Source organism: Brassica rapa, chromosome A08 (assembly GCF_000309985.2).
Source record: "Brassica rapa cultivar Chiifu-401-42 chromosome A08, CAAS_Brap_v3.01, whole genome shotgun sequence".
In the NCBI taxonomy this organism is placed as follows: Eukaryota; Viridiplantae; Streptophyta; class Magnoliopsida; order Brassicales; family Brassicaceae; genus Brassica; species Brassica rapa.
This window is the reverse complement of record NC_024802.2, coordinates 22,922,395-22,937,625: the sequence shown is the minus strand read 5'-3', so window position 1 is coordinate 22,937,625 and position 15,231 is coordinate 22,922,395. Positions and strand designations below refer to the sequence as shown.

The 15,231-nt window shown below is 42.5% G+C and overlaps 1 protein-coding gene across 1 annotated transcript in view; it reads left to right on the top strand.

Annotated features, from left to right (window-relative positions):
• LOC117127346 overlaps positions 1 to 1,053 on the top strand; it is a 28,043-nt gene extending 26,990 nt beyond the window's left edge. Inside the window, exons 2-3 of the mRNA XM_033277458.1 lie at positions 293 to 303; positions 730 to 1,053. Coding sequence (XP_033133349.1) covers positions 293 to 303; positions 730 to 752 — 34 coding nt within the window. The 3' untranslated portion in view covers positions 753 to 1,053. The remainder of the gene's footprint in view (positions 1 to 292; positions 304 to 729) is intronic.
• The last annotated feature ends 14,178 nt before the right edge of the window (positions 1,054 to 15,231 follow it).

Sequence of the window (15,231 nt, the reverse complement as noted above, 5' to 3'; positions counted from 1 at the left end):
CGGAAAGGGTGGAATAAATGACCCAAGAAGGGTGGGAATAAATGACCCAGAAGGGTGGGATAAGTACCCGGGGAAGGGTGGAAAGAAATGAAAGCGGCGGCTGTAGCGTTCCAAAAACGGCGGAGATGCGGGGCCATAGCATCGGATTAAAAATGGCAGGGTAAGAGATAGAGGCGCCGGTAAGATTGAGTCACGCGAGTCTTGGCGGGAAAGGGTCGTAATACACTGCAAAAGGCGGTCCGAACCCGAGGAAACGGGCGGCGGGCCCTACCAGGGCAGGCGACTTCACAGGAAGCAGCAAGAAAAGGGGAGGAATGGTCCGCTTGAGCTGTGTAGGTCCTAATGGGAGGTCTTAAATAATAAACCGTATTCTATGATTGAGTGATGACTGAGTTCATTACAGTGCTTGATTGTGAAATGAAACTTATTAACTAGCTGTTAGGTTGCATCGACTGAGTGTAGTGACTAGACGGTTCTCGTTTCGCATTGAGCCGTATAGAGGCTGATGGGGGAGACTGGTCTAGAATCGCCTCACTGAGTATTAGTACTCACCCCTCTTTTCCCTCTCCCTTTTTGCAGAACTATAAGTGGAAATGTCAACGGTAAGGAAGGAAATGCAACTGAAACTCATGGGACCAGAAACGGGACACATGGAGATGTCGGGAAAATAGACATGTGTGTCCTAAACCCCGTGCCCTGGAACCCCGGTCGGAAATGGGAAGGGGCGGGTGTTTCAATTGGAAAGGGAGTAACTAAAGGAGAACTATATTTGCTTGAAGACCTTGCTTTTGTTTCTAGTTATAGCTGCTCGTTTATTTCTGTTTCTGGTTCTAGTTTAAGTAAAAATGCATTGTGGCATGCTAGATTAGGACACCCTCATAATAAGGCTTTAAAACTGATGTTGCCAGGTGTTTCCTTTGAGAATAATGAGTGTGAAGCTTGCATTTTAGGCACGCATTGTAGAACTGTCTTTACGAAGTCTACTACTGTTTATGAAAAGTGTTTTGATCTTATTCATTCTGATGTTTGGACTGTACCTTGCTTATCTAGAGAAAACCATAAGTATTATGTAACTTTCATTGATGAAAAATCCAAATACACCTGGTTAACCTTAATTCCAACCAAAGATAGGGTACTTGATGCATTTAAAAACTTTCAAGCCTATGTAACTAACCATTACAATGCCAAGATAAAGATTTTCAGGTCAGATAATGGAGGAGAGTACACGGGACAAGCATTCAAGCTACACCTATCTCAGCATGGAATCCTTCATCAGACAAGTTGTCCCTATACACCACAACAGAATGGTGTGGCTGAAAGGAAGAACAGGAACTTGATGGAAGTAGCCAGGTCCATGATGTTTCAATCCAATGTGCCTAAGAAGTTTTGGAGTGATGCAGTTGCTACGGCTTGTTATCTCATCAACAGGACACCAACTCTGATCCTTCAAGGACAACCACCATTGGAGGTACTTGTTAACTTGAAGAAGAGAAATGGAGTGGTGAAGTGTTGAGTTGAGATTGAGTCTTGAGCAAGAATAGGGCAAGACATCTGGAGATTGAATGTCAAGGCTTTGGGAGTGTCTAAAGGTGTCTAGAAGTGCTCATATAGCTGTGCAAAGATAGGGCCAAGTCCAGGAGGGACTTAGAAGTGTGTTTGGGAGCAAATGGGCGAGTGTGCAAGGTTAGGGCGAGGCCGTACGGATTGGTACGGACCTGTACGGACCTGTACGGACCGGGACAACCCGAGAGTGCACAACTCAACCATTTGAGGTGTTTTGGGATTGTGCAAAGTCTGGGCCAAGTTGTGCAAAGTTCGGGCGTGATCAGAACGTCTCCTAGAGGCTTTGTGCATACTTAGGGCTGATAAGCATGATCTGGTCGTGTGGAATCAAAAGAGCATCAAGAGAAGATGCCTTGTGGATAGCATGGAAGCAAGCGACCAATGGGAGCTCTCTTGGTGATGATTGGCTACTTTGGTCCAAGACATGGCTGTTGCTGTAAAGGAAAGACCAGCCTTGACTATGTATCTGGACAGATACAAGGAAAGATTCAGAGGAGCCTTAGAAGCACCAATCAGAGCCAAGCCTCCTCATCCAATCAGGCACCAGCTCTCTCTCCACCAATCAAGATGTATCACGCAGATTGGGACTGATCCAACTCCTCATCTCAGCCATCCATCCTTCAAGAGTCATTAGGAACCATTAGATTTAGGTTTCTGGTTTTAAAAACTTGTAAAGCTTATAAATAAGCTGTTTGTGACAGATTGTAACTCTCTAAGAGAGAGAGGGGGATTTCCCTTCCTCCTTCATAATACAAAGTGTTCTTGGATCAGAATCCCTTAATCTTTCCCTTTCTTATACACTTAAACTCCTAATCTCTCTTATTCTCTTGTTTCTGATCTGAGCTTACACTAGTTTCATCAGACCTCTTCTTCATCCTATCAAGCTCTAATCTTGCCTTTATGGCTGTTCTTAACACACCCCAATCTGATTCTCTAAAATCTCATAGTACTGAATCAGTACAAGCCTTCACTAGAGCATATCAAGATCTTTGGGTGTTTGTGTTTTGTGATGGTGCCTGGAGAGATAAGAAACAAGCTAGAAGCTAAGAGTTCAAAGGCAATGTTCATTGGATACTCATCAAGTCAGAAAGGATACAAGTGCTATGATCCTAACACAAGGAGAGTGTTAGTATCTAGAGAAGTGAAGTTTGTTGAAGAAAAAGGATATTATGAGGAACAGATTCAAGAAGATTTGAAGGATCTTACATCTGATAGAGCTGAAACCTTGAGGATTATCCTAGAAGGGCTTGGAATCAACATGAATCAAGGACATCAGGGGGGGAGAAGCACTACTCCAGCACCGGATCATCAGACTTCCAACCTTGAGCATGAGGGGGGAATGAAACAAGAACTCCAAAACCGTGGAGAGACAAGTAGAGAAGAGAGTTCTGGCTCTCATGATCAAGCTGTGGAATCAAATGATCAACAAGAAGAAGCTGAAGACAGTCAGCTAAGGGAAGAAGGAGCTGAAGCAAGTCAGCTAGGAGAAGAAAGATCTGAAACAAGTGTGTTGCCACAAGAAGAAGAACAAGAGATGGCGCAAGAAGGGCCAATGTTGAGAAGAAGTACAAGGCTGAGAAAAGATCCTTCCAGTTGGGTAAACACAAGAGTGTACTACAATGCCCAAGCTGTGGAGCATCCTACTCAGGCCGTGTGTTCTTTTGCTCAATATCCAGAAGCACATTGCGCATTCATGGTAAACTTGGATGAGAATCACATTCCAAGAAGCTATGAAGAGGCAATGGAGGATAAGGAGTGGAAGGAATCAGTAGGAGCTGAGACAGGAGCTATGATAAAGAATGATACATGGTATGAGAGTGAACTACCAAAAGGGAAGAAGGCTGTGTGTAGTAGATGGATCTTTACAATCAAGTACAAGGCTGATGGGTCGATTGAGAGGAAGAAGACTAGACTAGTAGCAAGAGGGTTCACTCAGACATATGGAGAGGATTACATTGAGACATTTGCACCAGTAGCCAAGCTACACACCATTAGGATTGTTTTAAGCTTGGCTGTGAACCTTGGATGGGGATTGTGGCAAATGGATGTAAAGAATGCATTTCTACAAGGAGAGCTTGAGGATGAAGTCTATATGTATCCTCCACCAGGTCTGGAACATCTAGTGAAGAGAGGGAATGTACTGAGGCTAAAGAAAGCCATTTATGGGTTGAAGCAATCACCAAGAGCTTGGTATAACAAGTTGAGCACAACTCTGAATGGTCGAGGCTTCAAGAAGTCAGAATTGGATCACACTCTCTTTACACTCACGACACCCTCAGGTATGGTTGCTCTCCTTGTGTATGTGGATGATATCATTATCACTGGGAGTGATAAGGAAGGTATCAAAGCAACCAAGGAGTTTCTAAAGTCTATGTTTGAAATCAAAGACTTGGGAGAAATGAAATACTTTCTTGGAATTGAGATTTGTAGATCCAAGGAAGGTTTGTTCATGTCCCAAAGGAAGTATACACTTGATCTTTTGAAAGGTGCAGGTGCTTATGGAGGCAAGACAGCAAGGATACCAATGGAGGATGGCTACAAAGTACCAAGAGAGGGGGAGATTGAAGACAGCAAGCCATTTCATGATCCTAAACTCTATAGAACACTTGTTGGCAAATTGATTTACCTTACCATCACAAGGCCTGATATATGTTTTGCTGTGAATCAGGTGAGCCAACACATGCAGCTTCCCAAGGAACATCACTGGCGCATGGTGGAGAGGCTGTTGATGTATCTGAATGGCTCGCCGGATCAAGGAGTATGGATGGGGTGCAATGGAAGCACAGAAGTGGTGGGCTATTGTGATACTGATTGGGCAGGAGATAGAGCTGACAGGAGATCAACCACAGGATATTGCACATTCATTGGAGGCAACTTGGTGACTTGGAAGAGCAAGAAGCAGAAGGTGGTGTCATGTTCAAGTGCAGAAGCTGAGTATAGAGCTATGCTGAAGCTCACAAACGAGTTGGTGTGGATCAAAGGCATCTTGAAGCACTTGGAGATTGATCAAGCCACTCCAATGACAATGCATTACGACAATCAAGCTGCCATTCACATTGCATCCAACTCGGTGTTCCATGAGAGAACCAAGCACATTGAGGTTGATTGCCACAAGGTGAGACAGATGATTGTGCTTGGAGTGATCTTACCTTGCTATACGAGAAGTGAAGATCAGTTGGCTAATGTGTTCACCAAGGCGGCAAGACAAAAGACTATGGAGTCCATTCACATTAGATTGGGACTCATAGATCTTGGGAAGAGAAGGAGCTGATCTCCTTGGCTGTGAGATCTTTACTCTTTTTCCCTCATTAAGGTTTTATCCCAATGGGTTTTCCTTAGTGAGGTTTTTAATGAGGAAGATCTCATGGCTGTCCAAGCTTAGACTTTCACAAAGGTAAGCTTGAGGGGGAGTGTTAAGATGAGTTCAGTATATGAGAAGAGATGACTTGAGGAACTAAGGGAAATGGAGTTAGGAGAGGATTGGGCAAGGCCGTACAGAAGCCGTACTAGGCCGTACAGATTGGGCAAGGTAACTTGACCTCGGTGAACCAAAGTTACTTAGGTAACTTTGTGTGTTGAGAAGAAGCCTTGCTTATCCTTATCTGATCAGACTGTTGCAAAAGGAAGAAGGGAGCGCACATGACAGCCTGTCCACGGTTGGCATAAAGCAAAAGGAACCTTATCCTTGAGGAGGAAGCTTATTGGATCATTTGAATTAAAGCAAAAGCTTATCCCTTGTAATAGTGTAGTTTCCTAAACCCTAGTCTCTAATGTTGCCTCTCTATATATTGTAAACTCATGTCATTAATCAAAGTAAGCAAGTTATGAGTCTCTCTTAGTCTCTCTCAAAGTTTTCTCTCTAGACTCTTAATCTCATTTTTACTTTAATCTTCTCTAAACTTATTCTAATCTTCTCTAAACACTCAGATTACTCTTAACATCACTAAAAGTGATAACTTCTTCATCCCAACTCCTATGAGATTTATTCAACTTCCTGGTGTTTCCCTAACACTTTATGTATTCAAATCAAGCTTCTTACAAAGTGATTCATCCTGGTTTGATTGGAACGACGAAGAAGCTGTCCTATTCCTAAACTGGGAAACTGGAATCACCTGATTTGAAAGTGGGATAACTTCTTAATCCCAACTCCTATGAGATTTATTCAACTTCCTGGTGATTCTCCAACACTTTGTATCCAAATCAAGCTTCTTACAAAGTGATTCATCCTGGTTTGACTGGAACGACGGAGAAGCTGTCCTATTCCCAAACTGGGAAACTGGAATCACCTGATTAGAAAGTGGGATAACTTCTTCATCCCAACTCCTATGAGATTTTTTTCAACTTCCTGGTGTTTCTCCACCATTTTATGTATCAAAATAAAGCTTCTTACAAAGTGATTCATCCTGGTTTGATTGGAACGACGAAGAACCTGTCCTATTCCCAAACTAGGAAACTGGAATCACCTGATTAGAAAGTGGGATAACTTCTTCATCCCAACTCCTATGAGATTTATTCAACTTCCTGGTGATTCTACACCATTTTATGTATCAAAATCAAGCTTCTTACAAAGTGATTCATCATGGTTTGATTGGAAGGACGAATAAGCTGTCCTATTCCCAAACTGGGAAACTGGAATCACCTGATTTGAAAGTGGGATAACTTCTTCATCCCAACTCCTATGAGATTTATTCAACTTCCTGGTGATTCTCCAACACTTTATGTATCCAAATCAAGCTTCTTACAAAGTGATTCATCCTGGTTTGATTGGAACGACGAAGAACCTGTCCTATTCCCAAACTGGGAAACTGGACTCACCTGATTAGAAAGTGGGATAACTTCTTCATCCCAACTCCTATGAGATTTATTCAACTTCCTGGTGTTTCTCCACCATTTTATGTATCAAAATCAAGCTTCTTACAAAGTGATTCATCATGGTTTGATTGGAACGACGAAGAAGCTGTCATATTCCCAAACTGGGAAACTGGAATCTCCTGATTTGAAAGTGGGATAACTTCTTCATCCCAACTCCTATGAGATTTATTCAACTTCCTGGTGTTTCCCCAACACTTAATGTAACCAAATCAAGCTTCTTACAAAGTGATTCATCCTGGTTTGATTGGAACGACGAAGAAGCTGTTCTATTCCCAAACTGGGAAACTGGAATCACCTGATTTGAAAGTGGGATAACTTCTTAATCCCAACTCCTATGAGATTTATTCAACTTCCTGGTGATTCTCCAACACTTTATGTATCAAGCTTCTTACAAAGTGATTCATCCTGGTTTGATTGGAACGACGAAGAAGCTGTTCTATTCCCAAACTGGGAAACTGGAATCACCTGATTTGAAAGTGGGATAACTTCTTCATCCCAACTCCTATGAGATTTATTCAACTTCCTGTTGTTTCCCCAACACTTAATGTAACCAAATCAAGCTTCTTACAAAGTGATTCATCCTGGTTTGATTGGAACGACGAAGAAGCTGTTCTATTCCCAAACTGGGAAAGTGGAATCACCTGATTTGAAAGTGGGATAACTTCTTAATCCCAACTCCTATGAGATTTATTCAACTTCCTGGTGATTCTCCAACACTTTATGTATCCAAATCAAGCTTCTTACAAAGTGATTCATCCTGGTTTGATTGGAACGACGAAGAAGCTGTTCTATTCCCAAACTGGGAAACTGGAATCACCTGATTTGAAAGTGGGATAACTTCTTAATCCCAACTCCTATGAGATTTATTCAACTTCCTGGTGATTCTCCAACACTTTATGTATCCAAATCAAGCTTCTTACAAAGTGATTCATCCTGGTTTGATTGGAACGACGGAGAAGCTGTCCTATTCCCAAACTGGGAAACTGGAATCACCTGATTTGAAAGTGGGATAACTTCTTCATCCCAACTCCTATGAGATTTATTCAACTTCCTGGTGTTTCCCCAACACTTTATGTATCCAAATCAAGCTTCTTACAAAGTGATTCATCCTGGTTTGATTGGAACGACGAAGAAGCTGTCCTATTCCCAAACTGGGAAACTGGAATCACCTGATTTGAAAGTGGGATAACTTCTTAATCCCAACTCCTATGAGATTTTTTCAACTTCCTGGTGATTCTCCAACACTTTATGTATCCAAATCAAGCTTCTTACAAAGTGATTCATCCTGGTTTGATTGGAACGACGAAGAAGCTGTCCTATTCCCAAACTGGGAAACTGGAATCACCTGATTTGAAAGTGGGATAACTTCTTCATCCCAACTCCTATGAGATTTATTCAACTTCCTGGTGTTTCTCCAACACTTTATGTATCCAAATCAAGCTTCTTACAAAGTGATTCATCCTGGTTTGATTGGAACGACGAAGAACCTGTCCTATTCCCAAACTGGGAAACTGGAATCACCTGATTAGAAAGTGGGATAACTTCTTCATCCCAACTCCTTTGAGATTTATTCAACTTCCTGGTGTTTCTCCACCATTTTATGTATCAAAATCAAGCTTCTTACAAAGTGATTCATCATGGTTTGATTGGAACGACGAAGAAGCTGTCCTATTCCCAAACTGGGAAACTGGAATCACCTGATTTGAAAGTGGGATAACTTCTTCATCCCAACTCCTATGAGATTTATTCAACTTCCTGGTGATTCTCTAACACTTTATGTATCCAAATCAAGCTTCTTACAAAGTGATTCATCCTGGTTTGATTGGAACGACGAAGAATCTGTCCTATTCCCAAACTGGGAAACTGGAATCACCTGATTAGAAATGTTGAGATGAGAGAATAAAGAGTTGATATATTGAGAGAGGAAGAGAGTTGGAGCAGACAGTAACTTTGGAGTTTTACTGTGGTAACTTTAGTTTAACCACAGTAACTACTTGGGAAGTTATCTGATGGGATGAGAAGGTAACTTAGTGAAGAGAAGAGAGTAAACTCGACCAAAGAGGATAAGGAAGGATAAGGGAGCACTTTGACAGCCTGTATGATGCTGGAAAGGAGAGGATGCTTTTCTACTAGTGCAAGCATGTGAGAAAGCACAGCCAAGTGATTCAAAAGGAGTTCCAGCCTGTCCTTTGACTACACATGCTTATACATTTCGAAATTACTTGTTGCTCTCTCTTTATATACTTGTAAACCCTCATCAGTATTAATTAATGGAGTTTTGAGTCTCTCTCTCTTAAGTCTCTCTCTTGTTCTTAATCTCCAATCTCTTTAATTCTCAGATTAGACTTAATCACTCTTTAAATCACCAAATCTAATATGGTATCAGAGCCAGGTTCCTTTAAAAGGAGAGAGTGATTTCGTTTTTCTAAATGTTCTTGAGTGTTCTTGAGTGTTCTTGAGAGTTCTTGAGTTTTTTCAAGAGCTAGATCCTTTAAAAGTCAAGTTTGTGTCTGTTGGTGTTTCTTTTGGAGAGTCAGCTTCAAGGGAGTCCCTTTAGGTGTTTGACAAGGTCAGAAGATGGGTCTAGCTTGTGGTTCAGCAAGGCGTGAAGAGAAGGAAGAGAGAGGGAATGAGTGGGGGTGGTTCTCACAAATGAAAACAACTCTGAAGAGGTGTGGAGTATGGAGAAACCATGAGAAGGAAGAGTCTTTGAAGGGTAAAGCTGCTGAGAAAGATCAGACAGCAAGAGAAACAAGTGGAAATTGCTTTAGTCTTGAAGAAAGTACACTGCTTGAGAAGATTGAAGATGTTTATGAGAACAAGATCAGTCTTAGGAGAGTGTATGAAGTCAAGAAGGTGATTAGTGGAGTTAAACCAGGAAGAGAAGAGTTCAATAACCATGTGAGGAAGGTACAACATTTGTGGGTTGAACTACAAGGGTTGAGATCCCATGTGGATGGGGATACTACACAAGAGCAAGAGACGGTCTTGAAGCTCTTGGCGAGCATGGAGTCATCATATGGGTGGCTGGTAGAGATGGTTCTAAGAGGGGAACAGCTTCCGGAAATGGAAGAGATCTGTGGGCTTATAAGAAGGGCGTATGAGATAATGAGAGATGATGAGAGGCTAACCATGAGTAGGAGGGAGAGCTCATGGAAGCCAACTGGGAGTAGGAGTGAGAGCTTCCAGAAGCTAACCATGAGTAGGAGTGAGGGCTCATGGAGGCTAACCGGAAGTAGGAGTGAGGGCTTCCGGAAGAAGAGAAGGTGCAGAATGCTATCCAAAGCTTCTATCAACATAGGAAAGGGTAGAAAGAGAGTTGTGGGAGAGTGTTCTTACTCAGCCTACATGGGGGAATCAGTAGAAGACAGTGGGGTGTTAAAAGAGCAGGAGAAAGGGAGTGGAGCTGATGATCGCATCACCAGGAAGGAATGGAGAGGGTTCATGGAACATGTACAAGCCTTAGCAGCAAGCAAGAAGCATGCTATACAATCCGGAGCTTCTAAACCCATTGTGATTGATTCTGGAGCAAGTCATCATATGATCAGTGATAGGAGGCTTATAAGTGAGATCAAGGCTGCAACAGGGAGTGTTATGATAGCTAATGGTGCCATGATCCCAATAGAAGGAGTGGGAAAGCTCAAATTGTTTGAGAAGGACACGGCTGCCTTCTACATGCCTCAGTTCACTTCAAATCTATTATCTGTGAAGAAAGCTACCATTGATCTTGATTGTCAAGTAGTATTCAGACCTGATGAAGTTGAGTTTCAAGATTTGAAGACTGGGAGAGTCATTGGCAGAGGAGACAGCAAGAATCAGCTATACCACCTCGACTTGGCTAAGACCTCTAATCCCTTTGATTCTATTTGCTTGAGTAGTACTGCTGAGAAGATTGATAGTATTACTTGGCATGCTAGATTAGGACATCCTCATGCTCGTGCCATTGAATTGATAATCCCTAATATGTCATTCAATCACTTGATTGTGAAGCATGCATATTAGGAAAGCATTGTAGGACTGTTTTCCCAACATCTGAGACTACTTATGAGCATTGCTTTGATCTAGTTCACTCGGATGTGTGGACCGCTCCATGCATGTCTAGAGACAGCAATAAATACTTTGTGACATTCATTGATGAGAAGTCTAAGTATACATGGCTCACATTGCTCCCATCTAAAGATAGGGTGCTAGAAGCTTTTATGAACTTCCAAGCATATGTATCTAATCAATACAATGCTACTGTGAAGGTACTGAGATCAGACAATGGAGGTGAATACATCAGCAATGCCTTCAAGAGTCATCTAGCCAAGCATGGGATTGTGCATCAGACCAGTTGTCCCTACACACCACAGCAGAATGGTGTAGCTGAGAGGAAGAATAGGCACTTGATGGAGGTTGCTAGGTCGATGATGTTTCATGCAAATGCCCCAAAAGATTTTGGGGAGATGCTGTTCAGACTGCTTGCTACCTCATCAACCGGGTCCCAACCAAGATACTGAAGAATCTGTCTCCATTTGAGGTGCTGAATAAGAGCAAGCCTTTTATTGATCACCTACGAGTATTTGGGTGTGTATGCTATGTCATGACTCCAGGAGAACAGAGAAACAAGCTGGAGGCAAAGAGTACTAAGGCTATGTTTATTGGATACTCTATCACTCAGAAGGGATACAAGTGCTATGATCCTAAAGCAAGGAGAGTGATGGTATCTAGAGAAGTGAAGTTTATTGAATCCAAAGTGTATTATGAAGAAAAGGAGTGGGAAAATCTGAAGGATTTGTCTCAAGCTCCATCTGATAGAGCAACAACACTGAGGGTGCTGTTGGAGAAGCTAGGGATAGGGTTATCCCAGGATCAGGAATCTGGAAGAAGAGAGTCTTCCAATCCTACTAGTGAAGCTGAAAGAACAACTCCTCTTGATCATGAGAGGGGGAATGGAACTGAATCTCATGAGCAAGTGCACAATCAAGAAGATTCAGGCCAGCATAATCAAGAGGTGACACAGGAAGTAGAGAGTGGTGCTCAGTCTAGTGGAGATGGGCAAAGAGAGTCTACTGGCTCAGATGAGAGTGGTACTCAGTCTAGTGGAGATTGGGAAGTAGATCCTGATGGGTCAAATGAGAGTGGTGCTCAATCAAGTGAAGATAGGCAAGAAACACAAGAAGAACAAGTTCAGGAGCTAAGGAGGAGCACAAGGGTGAAGAGAGATGCTTCCAACTGGGTAAACACGAGAGTGTACTACAATGCCCAGGCTGTGGAGCATCCTTCTCAAGCTATGTGTTCCTTTGCAGAGTTTCCGGACGAGCATATAGCCTTCACAGTAAGCTTGGATGAGAGCTATATTCCAAGGACATATGAAGAAGCTATGGCTTTAAAGGAGTGGAGAGATTCAGTTGCTGATGAGTCCGGAGCCATGATTAAGAATGAAACATGGTATGAGAGTGAGCTGCCTAAAGGGAAGAAGGCAGTGACTAGTAAATGGGTGTTCACAATCAAGTTTCATCCTGATGGAAGAATAGAGAGGCGCAAGTCTAGGTTGGTGGCAAGAGGATTTACTCAGACATATGGTGAGGACTATGTTGAGACCTTTGCTCCTGTGGCTAAACTTCATACTATCAGGATTGTATTATCTTTAGCTGTGAATCTTGAGTGGGATTTGTGGCAAATGGATGTGAAGAATGTTGACATGAAGACATTCAGAGTATAAACAAGAAGTAGAGATCAAGAGAAGCATGCTTGATGAGGAGTTAAGTGGCGCATCCGTACAAGGGTGTACGGATATCTCTCCCTTAACCTAGCTTGGATATCAAGGCAAGTACTGGTAAGGCATTGACATGAGATCGCGTGTAAGAGCATCCTAAGTCCCTGGAGTTGTTTAATATAAAGAAGGTGACCGTTGGAAGCTAAGGAACAAAGCAAGATCACATGTGAGGTTAAGGAAGAGAGAGATTGGCGAGAGGTCACTATCACCTCACCTGTCCGAGCTCAGCTTGTCCTATTTGTCTACATTGTTTATAGTTTCTTGTTTGTCTTAGTATAGCAACTTGTAGTCTATATTAAGGATGTAACCAGACACAAAATGAATCAAGGAAATGAGTTCCTCTTCTCTTTAGTCTTATGCGATTCTCTCTCTCTCTCTCTCTCCCTCTCGATTCTCTTCACCTTCTTCATAATTCTCATAATGACTTAAACAAATCTCATATTCTTTCATGGTATCAGAGCAACCTTACTCTTGAGACCTAAACCTTTTTCTTTCTTCCGCAAATTCTCTGAGTTCTAAATTCTATTTTTGGCAAAGTTCATCTTGTTCTTGATTCTTTGTTTCCAGAATTTGCCAAAAATAGCAAAAACCATCCGAAACCTTTTCTTTTCTTTTCTCTCTTGATGGATACCTCTGAGAACACAAAGATGGTGATGATACCAGTCACACTCAAGGGTCCTAACTACCTGACATGGGCAAGACTTGCCAAAACAGCTCTCGGAGGCAGAGGTCTTTGGGAAGTTGTTGAAGAAGGCCGCCCCACCAAGAAGACTGTCCTAGGAGAGGATGGCAAAGAGGTGGTGATTGCGGATGCTGGGGAGAAGAAGAAAGGTCAGGAGGACCTCATGGTGTTGTCTATCATCCAGAATAGCCTCGCTCCTTCTCTCCAAGAGGCTTATGCCTTTTGTGAGACCTCCAAAGAGTTGTGGGACACTCTTAAGAAGGTATATGCTAATAAATCCAACATAAGCAAGGTGTATGAAGTGAAAGGAGCCATCAACTCTCTCAGTCAAGAGGACACAGACTTTGATGCTCACTTTGGGAAGTTCCGGTCCCTATGGGCCGAGCTAGAGATGCTCAGGCCAGCCACTGTCGACCCAGATGTTCTCCATGAGAGGAGAGAGCAGGATAAGGTCTTTGCCTTACTACTTACCCTTAACCCAGGGTATGATGACCTAATCAGGCACATACTGAGGAACAAGGAGCTTCCCTCCCTTGATGAAGTGTGTGCGGAGATCCAAAAGGAGCACGGCTCAGTGGGTCTCTTTAAGAGAAAGGGAGAGATGGTGATGGCCAATCAAGCTGAAGGAGCCGAGAACAAACCTGCCGGAGTAGCCAACAAAGGATACTATAAGCCTGAGGATAGGAAGGTGTGGGTGTGTGACCACTGCAAGAAGAAGGGTCATGGGAAGGACAAGTGCTGGATCCTTCACCCACATCTCAAACCGGCCAAATTCAGAACTGAAGGAAGGGCCAACTACTCGGGTGACATTGGAGAAACATCCAACCGCTCTCAAGCTGTTGAGGAGAAGAAGCAGGGCCATGATGATACCATCAAGAAGTCTGACATTGAGGCTCTCATCAAAGCTCTTAAGGAGTCCGGTAACACCCTTGGAACTTCTCTTAATGCTACTTATCACACGCCTAGAGGTCTCTTTACTTCTTATCAAGTAGCTCACCAAACTGAGAGAGTTAAGCCTTTAGTTATAGACTCAGGCGCCTCTCACCATATGATAAGTGATGTTAACTTGATTAGTAACATAGAACCTGTGATAGGCAATGTGATGATAGCTAATGGTGATAAAATTCCAATTAAGGGAGTAGGAACACTTAAGCTGTTTGATAAAGACTCTAAAGCTTTCTATATGCCTACTTTTGCCTCTAACCTTCTTTCTGTAAAAAGGGCTACTACTGATCTAAATTGTAATGTCATATTTAGTCCTAATGAAGTTGTGTTTCAGGATATTGAGACTCTTAAGTTGATTGGCAAAGGTGTGACAAAGGGAGATCTCTACCTTCTTGAAGACGCCAAGACTCCTTCTTATTTATCTTCAGCTTTTAGTTCAATTCCTGTCTTAGATCATGATGTATTGTGGCATGCTAGGCTAGGCCATCCTCATTCCCGTGCACTGAACTTGTTGTTACCTGATATTTCTTTTAAAAATGATGGCTGTGAAGCTTGTATCCTTGGTAAACATTGCAAGACCGTTTTCCCTAAGTCATCTACAATCTATGAAAATTGCTTTGATCTTATACACTCTGATGTTTGGACTGCACCATGCATATCTAGGGAGAATCATAAGTATTTTGTCACATTTATAGATCAGAAATCAAAATATACTTGGCTGACTATGATTCCAACTAAAGATAGAGTGCTAGATGCTTTCATTAATTTCCAAACTTACATAACTAATCAATTCAATGTTAAGATCAAAGTGTTCAGGTCAGACAATGGGGGGGAATACACAAGTCATGGTTTCAAAAATTACCTAGCCAAGCATGGAATACTTCATCAAACGAGCTGTCCATATACACCCCAACAGAATGGAGTGGCTGAGAGGAAAAACCGGCACCTTATGGGCGTGGCCAGATCCATGATGTTTCAGACCAATGTTCCTAAGCGGTTCTGGAGTGATGCAGTCATGACAGCATGTTATCTGATCAACCGCACTCCAACCAGAATCCTTGGTGACCTCACACCATATGAGGTACTGAACAAAAGAAAACCCTCTATTGATCATTTACGTGTATTTGGTTGCTTGTGTTATGTCTTGCAGCCAGATGGACAGAGAAACAAGCTTGAGCCACGGAGCACCAAGGCAGTTTTTCTTGGCTATTCCACTACCCAAAAGGGGTATAAATGCTATGTTCCAGAGGCCAGGAAGGTCTTAGTCTCCAGAGATGTGAAGTTTGTGGAATCCAGAGGATACTTTGAGAAGAAAAGTTGGGATGAGCTCAAAGATCTCTCTCAACCTTCCTCGGACAGAGCAGACACACTAAGGCGGCTTATGCAGAACTTGGGAATCAGTTTGTTTCCA